Source organism: Vigna radiata, chromosome 6 (assembly GCF_000741045.1).
Source record: "Vigna radiata var. radiata cultivar VC1973A chromosome 6, Vradiata_ver6, whole genome shotgun sequence".
Lineage (NCBI taxonomy): Eukaryota > Viridiplantae > Streptophyta > Magnoliopsida > Fabales > Fabaceae > Vigna > Vigna radiata.
This window is the reverse complement of record NC_028356.1, coordinates 14473853-14484232: the sequence shown is the minus strand read 5'-3', so window position 1 is coordinate 14484232 and position 10380 is coordinate 14473853. Positions and strand designations below refer to the sequence as shown.

The following is a 10380-nucleotide window of genomic DNA, read 5'->3' as shown; positions in this document are numbered from 1 at the left end:
TACTAATAAATATTGAATAAGTTAATTTATAATATAAATTAATAATTATAAAAAAAGTTAAGGAGAAAAAGAAGTATTATTTGATGGAAATAATCTCCTTTCTCGTACCAACCAAACATTCCGTGTTTTAATAGAAAATATAATTTATAGTAATAAACATTAAACAGGCTATGCAGAGAATATAAAATATTTACAGTAAAGAATAAGCACAAAGATGGAGGGAGAAATGGAATAGAGAGAGAACAGCAGTGCAGGAATAAGGGAGACAATTAGTCAATCAATCACTTATGACACCAAAAGCAATATACTGATTTGAAAGTAGTTACACTCTCAAAAACAATTCCTCAATTCATTCAACTATAACGCACCTAACGCACCTATGCACAAGAAACAATTTCCAAATTCCAAACCAATATCCAATATTCAATCTTCAAAACAACTAAAAAATATTGAAAAACCAAAACCACCGCTCATTATGCGACAAAACCAACAAATCAAACCACCTTTAAACCCATCCTCTCTCTGCTCAGCTCCACCCTATCACCACCGCGCTCCTCCCTGTCCCGCAGAATATCCACGCTCCGCCGCCACGCCAACTGAACTAGGCGCCGGAACCAGATAAACCGGTTGCCCAACCGGTCCAGTCACGGGCCGAACCGCTTGGAAGATTCCAGAAGGCGTCTGAATGAGATAAATCTCACTCCCGGTCGTAGGAACTGCCAGCGAATAGCCCATATTATTCCTCTCCTGCAAAAACGACACCGTTCCAGAATGAAAACCTTGCGCCTGCATTTGCCCTTGCGTAACTAACGGCGTCACATTCTCCGTGTTCTTTTGAGAGAAACCGTCCGCGCCGTTAACCCCGTGAACCCTACCGTTATTATCTTCCTCTATTTTCATCTTCCGTTGCAGGAGTTGCTGCTCAGAATTGTGACCAATCTGCAACCTCCGAATCTCGGACTCGGGCGCGCGTTCCGTTTCGGTTTCGGCATCTCTGACCGCTGGACGATCCTCGGAGATGCATTCTGTTTCCGGCGAAGGATTCTTCGTAGGAGCATTGGCAGCCGCCGACGGCTGCTTATCTAATCCGAAGAGAAAATCTGGATTTGGCGCTGCCGTATGCGGCGGCGAAGAACCTTCAACAAGCGGAACCTGAACGGAATTCAGGGCGTCAACGAACCACTGCCGCTCGGGTTTGGGATCGGTGAGTGCGAAATTGATGTTGCTGTTGCTGTTGGTGTTATTGTTGTGGAGCGAGAACAGAAAGAGGCGGAGGCGTGCAGGTTTTGGCGAGGTGCGCGAGAGGCGATCGTACTCGAGCATCATGTGGTGGAGGTCTTCGTCGTTGGTGACGGAGATTAGAGCGTCGAGGTCCTCGCCGGGGAGCTGGTATTTGAAGAAGGTACCATTGGCGGGGGCGTTGGCGAGGGAGGAGAGTTTGGTGAGGAGGGCGGGGAGCTTGATGTGGCGGTCTACGGCGAGGATCTTGGTGTCGCCGGCGACGTAGGTAAGGTGGTTGTCGTGGGGGCGAGGCTGGATTCGGCCGCCGTAGCTGCACATAAGCTTGACCTTGGAATGGAGGGAGGGCGGGGCCTCGTCGAAGGAGTGGTGGTGGTGGTTGTCGGCGTCGGGGTCGCGGGAGCGGGGGGAGGAGTCGCGGGAATCCATGGAGCTAGGGTTTGGAATTGGGAGGGAACGGGGAATTGAATTTGGAGAGTAGGAGTGGTTGGTGTGTGAGTGTCTTTTGTTGAGAAAGAGAGTAATGGAAAACGGCGTGACGATAAAAAAGGAGAAGTGAAGAGTATGAGTTTTATGGCATAGATGGAGATGGTGGTGGGGTAGCCTAGGAGGACCCAATTACTCTCACTTTCTGATCATTACATGCCCATTCATACGGTACGTCTAATGTTTTTCTTTTTCTATATTTCTATTTTTAATTGATAATATTGCTTTATTTATATCTTATTCTTAATCACTTACTAATTAAAAATTTTAATATACGAAACTTTATCATTAAAATTTTATAAAAACGTGTCTACACCTACTGAAAATACATTCGTTTACGCGTCTCCTTTTTTATGAGAATCAAAAAAGTATAAATGTAATTAAGAGCCAAGTCTGCTAAAATTTATATTAAAGTTAATTATTTTGATATGGATATATGATTTTCTGCACTGAATTTTAATTATTTTTAATATAATATTTAGAAACTTAATATATTTATGATTGAATACTATTATAGGTTATTTTACACGATTATATATGATAGCATTAGTAAGTTAGCTAATTATATAAAAATATAAAATAATTATATATGTTTTTATTAAATTCTATACGGATGTCTTTCTACCTTATATGGTCCTCTTTTTGTACAATTTAATTAGAATGTGTATAATTTAATGACTAAAAAATAGAAAATTTTAATTTCAGAATTAATTCATTTTATCTAGACGCGGTAAAATGATTAAAAAATATATTTTCTTTATTAAGTTATAGAATAGCTTTATTTTAAAGATTTAAATGGTTGAGTGTATTAAGTTATAAGTATCTTATGCCAGTTAATTTGTTGATGGCATTTGAGAAAATAACAAAATATGTATTATATGGCTTCCCGCGATTCTAAAAGTTGAAACAATGATACCATTGAAGAAATTAAAGATTCTCATTGAATATTTACATTTCAATTAGTATTTTAGTTAATTATTTAGTTAATAATACTCGATTCACTTTTATCACACGCTCTTATTAATTGATCACACGTATATGATATGATACTCGGATAATCAATTAACTAAATTGTATGATAAATGGAAAAGAAAGTAGCGAAAAAAGTGTATTATCTAACAAATTATTATATCCAATGAATATTGTTATATGGCTATTCAAGTATAAATTATTATGTAAAACAAAATTTTTATTTTCATAAATAAATATTTTCGATTTATATTTGAGATAATTCTTTTTTGGAATAAAAATTATAATCATTTAATATTGCATATTATAAAATGAATTTCCTTCTAACCAAGGACGGATACTGCAAGCTCCGGAATGTCCTTTCCAATTTGATTTTTTTTAATATATTGCATAGTAGATTATTATTTTTATTTAAGGGTTTAAGTATATAAATAATATCTCTGTTATTTATTTTTCAATAAATATTATATCTTTATGGTGGAGATTATTATATTTTTGTTTTCTCTAAAATAATATTGAAGAAACAATGTTTCTTCAATAATTTTACGTAATTTTTATTTTAAAAATTATAAATAATTATAATTTACAATCAAATTATCGCATGATTAAAATTATTTATTAAATTTCGACATGTTTCCAATTAAATCCGGGGTCAAGACCCGCATATTTCATATGAATAGTAGAAAAATAGAATGCATATTGAAAATGTATTAAATTTTTGGCTTTTAAATTTACATTCTGTTTTCTTCCGTTATTTGAAAATAAATTATTTTTAAAACTTTTGTTGACTGTTATTATCTCTGATATATAATTTGATGTAATGTGATTTATTCAAATTTAATTGATATTTATAATCTAATTAATATAAAAACTGTTAACAAAATTACATTTTTTTATTTTAATTCACTTAGGTTTGATAATATCCGAGTTTGATTTTCTGATAAATTTTACATAAATAAATAATAGAAATTTCATAATTAAAGTACTTTTGTCCGCATGCCATTTCTTTTATAATTCTGTTTTCCTAGAACTTATATTCCCTTAATTTTATCTGAACTTAGAGAATAATTAAGGCTATAGGTATTACCACATTACAATGTTGAGGAAATAACTCGATGAAGAACAAAGTAGACTATAAAAATCACGGTCTTGGTAAGTTGTTGAATCCATACTAAAGATTTTTGTTTATTTTTCATTTTCTATTAGGGTGTTTGGTAAAAAGGAAGATATTGATGTATGGTTGATAGTTGGTTATTTTCTTAGTTCTATTAGATTTTCAAAAGTGTCGAAGAAAGATTTTGCTTATAAACACGTTATTTTAAGTAAGGAGAGCAAATATTACCTTTTTTCTTTTAAAAAAAATAGAAGTGTTAACAATGTGATTGTGAAATTGTGTGTACATGAGATAAGAGATTGCATATATGATTTTTGAGATAATGGAAATTGCATATGATATTGAAAATGAATTGGGTGATTACTAACCACAAATGTATTTTGGATAATTTCATTATATGTTTATGAATTGTGTGGTTGTTTTCTCTCTAAATCTAAAAGTGTTTTCATTATATTGTTCAAATGGTGATTCCTCGCTTCAATGTCAATAGGAATCACTTGAAAAACACTCACCAAAGCACTGTTTGAAATAAGATATCATACATGCTTTAAGCAATTTCAGAACTTCGTTCTTTACAACCATTTTCACGGAAGGATTTAGACATCTTGGAGATTGAGCTACTAGTTTTAGATCTTGCTCCATATGAATTACTTCCAATTTCTCTTCCTCCACGTGCTTCTCTCACCCTCTCTTCCATTTCCAGTTTCTTTAATTTCACTTAGAACATCACATTATGTCACTAATGCTTTTTCTAAGGCTCTTTATTTATGCATTTGCTTCCTTGTTACAACAATCAATTCATCTGCACTATGTGTAAGAAAATTACGCATAATTCCTTTTAATCAGATTTATGAGAGAAAAATACAAATGTGGAATAATAACACTCCAAATGGAACTTTTAAAATTATACTTCAAATATATTATTGATAAAGAAAAATTTAGAAACAAATTCACTTTTCTCTCTCTTAACTTATTCTTGTCTAAGTTTCTTCCATACTTGTTGGAATGAAATACAAAATAATACGCAACATGTATTTATAAGTGTACATAAGCAATATTCTCCATTCACTTTGTTTTTCTATTTTTAACCTTTCTAAAATATTGTTGGTTTTCTCTTTTGTGAAACCAAGAATTAAGCATCCTTAATTTTCTCTCAACGGAGGATGCAATTATCTTTGTTTAGTTGACTAATTCTAACAATCTCCCACTTGAAGATTGATTTTAATCTTTCTTCACACCTTGATCATTACACCAATCTTCTGTAGTCTATTATTGTAGCAAGCCAACTGAAGTTGAGCACAATTTCATTTTGTCAATGGTTAAGAGAGGGAAAAGTGAATTTGTTTCTAAATTTTTCTTTATCAATAATATATTTGCAGTATAATTTCAGAAGTTCCATTTGAAGTTTTATTATTCCGCATTTGTATTTTTCTCTCACAAATCTGATTAAGAGAAATTGTGTGTAATTTGCTAACAACTGGTATCAGAGCTGATTGCTATTATTATAATCAACGGTTCAAAGGGAGTTAGATTTAAGTGGGAGAAATGGTTACAAATGATGGAAAGATAAAAATTGAGAAGTTCGATGGTACGAACTTTGGCTTTTGGAAGATGCAGATTAAAGATTATTTGTATCAGAAAAAGCTATATCAACCTCTCTCGGGGCATCAACCAGAAAACATGAAGGATGAAGATTGGACTCTTCTTGACCGACAAGCTCTCAGAGTTATTCGATTAACATTATCCCGTAATGTTGCATTTAATATTGCAAAAGAAAATACCACAATGGGTCTTATGGAAACTCTTTCAAGTATGTATGAAAAGCCGTCAACCTCAAACAAAGTTCATTTGATGAGGCTGTTATTTAATTTGCGGATGTTAGATAGCGCAATGGTAGCTCAACATCTTAATCAACTCAATATAGTCACAACTCAATCGAGTTCAGTTGGAATCGAATTTGATGATGAAGTACGAGCCTTGATACTTTTGTCTTCTCTACCGGAAAGTTGGAATGCTACAGTCATAGTTGTGAGTAGCTCATCAGGAAGTAATAAATTGAAGTTTGATGATGTTCGTGATCTGATTCTTAGTAAAAAATTCGACGAAAAGAGTCAAGAGAATCTTCAACCTCTTTAGTTTTGCATATAGAGTCAAGAGGAAGAAGTTCGAACAGAGGATATAGATGTGGAAGATCCAAGGAAAGAAGGTCCAATTCTAAGAATCACTATAGTTTCCAAAACTCAAAGACAATTGAGTGTTTGAATTGTGGAAAGGTGGGACACTATAAAAACGAGTGCAAGAGTGCTTGGAAGAATCACGAGGATAAAACAGAAGCAAATGTTCCTTCAACCTCAAGAGGAGAAGATGCATTGATATGTTATTTAGAGAATAAGGAAAAGTCTTGGGTGTTAGACTTTGGAGCATTCTTTCATGCCACCTCACAAAAAGAATTCTTCGAGAATTATGTTCTTGGAAACCTTGGAAAAGTTTACCTTGGTAATGAGCAATCTTGTGAGATTGTTGGTAGAGGTGTGGTGAAGATTAAGTTAAATGGGTTTGTATGGGAATTGAAAAATGTTAGACATATTCCGACCTAACAAAGAACTTAATCTCAGTAGGCTAATTGGCCAATGATGGTTACACAACAGTCTTCCATGGTGATCATTGGAAGATTTCAAAGGGTGCAATGACAATTGCTCGTGGTAGGAAGAGTGGTACTCTCTACAAGATAGAAGGACCTTGTCATTTGATTGCAGTTGCAATGAATGAAAATCCTAACCTATGGCATCAGAGGTTAGGTCATACGAGTGTGAAAGGGATGAGGATCATGCACTTAAAGGGGAAACTACCAAGTCTCCGGTCAATAGAATTTAACATGTGTGAAGATTGTATACTTGGAAAAGAGAAATGAGTAAGCTTTCGGAGAAGTGGAAGAATCCCAAAGAAAGAGAGACTTAAGCTTGTTCACTCTGATGTTTGGGGTCCAACAACCATCTCATCCATTGGTGGTAAGAGATACTTTGTGACTTTTATGGACGACCACTCTAGGATGGTATGGACTTACTTTCTTAAAAATAAGTCTAAAGTATTTGAAGCTTTCAAAATTTGGAAAGCCATGGTAGAAAATGAGAAATGATTAAAGATAAAAAAAGCTTAGATTGGATAATGGTGGTGAATATGAAGACACTAGATTTAAAAAAGTTTTGATATGAGCACGGGATCAAAATGGAAAGGACCGTGCCAGGTACGCCTTAATACACTAGTGTGGCATAGAGTATGAATAGAACATTGACAGAGAGAGCCAAAAGTTTGCGTTTGTAATTAGGCTTACCAAAGCAGTTCTGGGCAAAGACAATCAACACAATAACTTACTTAATCAACCGAGATTCGTCAGTTCCATTGGAGCGGAAAATACTAGAAGAGGTATGGAGTGGTAAAGAGATAAAACTATCACATCTCAAAATTTTCGATTGTGTAGCACATGTGCACATTAGTGATCAAGGCAGAAATAAGCTTGATACTAAATGGAAGAAGTGCACTTTCATCGATTATAGTGAAGATGAGTTTGGCAACAGGTTATGAGATAATGAAAATCAAAAGATGATTCATAGTAGAGATGTGATATTCAATGAAAAAGTGATGTATAAGGACAGGAACAACACATGCAATAACAACTCAGAACAGTATAGACCAGTGTATGTGGAAATGGATAATGTCCCAGAAACTCCTGTAGTTGAGACTCTTTAGTCAGAGGAATCATGTGAAAATAATGATAATGAAGAAATTGACACACCAAAACTTTCTATTCCAATTCCTATTTTGCGAAGGTCTTCTCGGCCTCATGTACCTAATAGAAAATGTCTGAATTATATATTGTTAACTGATGAAGGGGAGCCTGAAAATTATGAGGAAGCATGTCAGATGACAAATTCTTGTAAGTGAGAGCTTGCCATGAAAGATGAGATGAGGTCTTAAATGTCCAAACAGACATGGGAACTAGTAGAGTTACCTGTTGGGAAAAAAGAAACTTCACAACAAATGGGTGTATCGAGTGAAGGAGGATCATGATGGGTCCAAGAGATACAAAGGCCGACTAGTTGTCAAAGGATTTCAGCAAAAGGAAGGAGTTGACTACACTGAAATCTTTACTCCATTAGTAAAACTCAAAAGAACATGGTGTGTAGATTAAAGAAAAACTTGTATGCTTTGAAACAAGCTCCAAGACAGTGATATAAGAAGTTTGAAAGCTTCTGGAAGTTTGAAAGTTTCCAGAAGTGTAATGTCGACTACTATTGTATCATTTTGCTACTTTATGTTGATGATACATTAGTAGTTGGTTTAGATATGGACGAGATCAAAAGTTTGAAGCAACAATTGTCAAAAGAATTTGACATGAAGGATTTGGGTCGAGCAAAAAGGGTTCTTGGAATGCAAATCACAAGAGATAAGAAAAAGTGTATTTTGCAACTACCTCAGGTAGAGTACATTAACCGTGTTTTGCAGAGATTCAACATGAGAGATGTCAAAGTAGTTATCACACTTTGGCCAGTCATTTTCATTTATCCAAAGAATAGTCCCCTCAGATAGAGAAGGAAAAGGAGTCCATGGCTGAAATTTCGTATGCTTCAACTATTGGAGTCCAAGGCCAGACATTGGTCATGTAGTGGGAGTTGTTAGCATGTTTATGTCAAATCCAGGTAAAGCTTATTGGGAAGCTGTTAAATGGATTTTGAGATACCTACGAGGCACTACAAAGAAGTGTTTTTACTTTAGCAAAGGAGAGTTAAAAGTACAAGCTTACATAGATGCATACTTTAGAGGTGAAGTAGATTACCAAAGAAGTACTATTGGTTACATTTTCACTATTGGTACTATAACTGTTAGTTGGATGTCACAGGTACAAAAAATTGTTGCTTTATCCACTACAAAAGTTGAGTGTGTAACAGTAACATAAGCCAATAAAGAATTAATATGGCTTCAGAGATTGTTAACAAAGTTGGTATTCATCCAACAGATGAGTGTTTTGCACAGTGATAGTTAGAGTGTAATACATACTAATGAGTGTTTTGCATAGTGATAGTCAGAGTGAAAGATTCTCGGAAGTAAGAATCCAATAGACATGTTAACAAAAGTGGTAACCATTGACAAATTGAAATTGTGCTTAACTTCAATTGGCTTGCTACAATAATAGATTATAGAAGATTAATGTAATGATCAAGGTGTGAAGACAAATTAAAATCAGTCTTCAAGTGGGAGATTGTTAGAATTGGTCAACTAAACAAAGAGAATTGCATCCTTCGTTGAGAGAAAATTAAGGATGCTTAAATCTTGGTTTCACAAAAGAGAAAATCAACAATATTTTAGAAAGCTTAAAAATAGAAAAACGAAGTGAATGGAAAATATTGCTTATGTACACTTATAAATACATGTTGTGTATTCCTTTGCAATTCATTCCAACAAGTAGAGAAGAAACGTAGGCAAGAATAAGTTAAGAGAGAGAAAAGTGAATTTGTTTCTAAAATTTTCTTTATCAATAATATATTTGCAGTATAATTTCAAAAGTTCCACTTGAAGTGTTATTATTCCGCATTTGAATTTTTCTCTCACAAATCTGAAATCAGAGCCCAAGGTTCAGGTCTGGTGACCGGGCTTAGACGAGTATGACTCTCCATGATAAGGTGAAGCCTTGGCAAGTGGCTGGTGGCAGATAGCCAGATAGATCATGAGAGATGGGAAACAAGAGATCCTGTGAAAAAGAAGTGTTGGCCATGGTGTACTCGAGGATAAGAAAATACTTTCGCTGTAGGGGAGGTGGAGGTGGATAACCATAGTCCTTTGTTTGAGGGGAGGATGTTGGGTACAAACAAAGTCCTACATCAGATAAAATAAGAGATGTACATTGTTTATATACACATAAGATACCTCGATTGGTAAGAGAGGCCTTTTGGAGTGGTACCAAAAGCAAATCCGTGAGGGCTTGATCCAAAGCGGACAATATCTTACCAGTGTGAAGACTTATGTGTGTGTTGAACCTCCCTACATTATGAAGCATTGATGTTTATCTTCAAGATTTTCATTACTTCAAATAAGTTGAAATTAACTTCATAATCACAAACTCTAACTTTAAGACTGTCATTGATCCACACAGATAAACAAAAAAAAGGTAAACTATCAAATTAAAATAATATATACAAATCAAATGGCAATTAAGTTATTGCATGTGAATGTCATATGATCAAGGCCACTTTTGAAAACCCTTCTCTAGCCAAATTTTCACCCAAAGTGCTTGAAAATATTATACCCTTTTTGAACGTTAGCCTTAAATAGGATGTGAACCCTTGTCTTGAAATTCTGTACCTTGAGTTGGGATGAGCTTAATTGTTTCTGATGAAAAGGTTCAAGTTTGGGGTTGCTTGGGGGAAATTGGAAGGCACTTGAAAAACATTGAGCTCAAAAGTTTTGAAAGAAAAATATATGAAAAAAAGAAAAGAAAGGAAGAAAAGCATGAAGATAGGCTCAATGCAAAAGAAAAGGGAAAAAGTTGGGAATAAGTGAGATTGGTGAGGAAGAGA

At 34.6% G+C, this 10380-nt stretch overlaps 1 protein-coding gene across 1 annotated transcript; it reads right to left on the bottom strand.

Moving 5' to 3' along the window:
• Positions 1–235: 235 nt before the first annotated feature.
• LOC106764239 lies at positions 236–1925 on the bottom strand. The gene has a single exon (XM_014648494.2). It carries the CDS (start codon positions 1666–1668, stop codon positions 541–543), a length of 1128 nt encoding a protein of 375 aa, XP_014503980.1. The 5' UTR covers positions 1669–1925; the 3' UTR covers positions 236–540.
• Positions 1926–10380: the final 8455 nt, after the last annotated feature.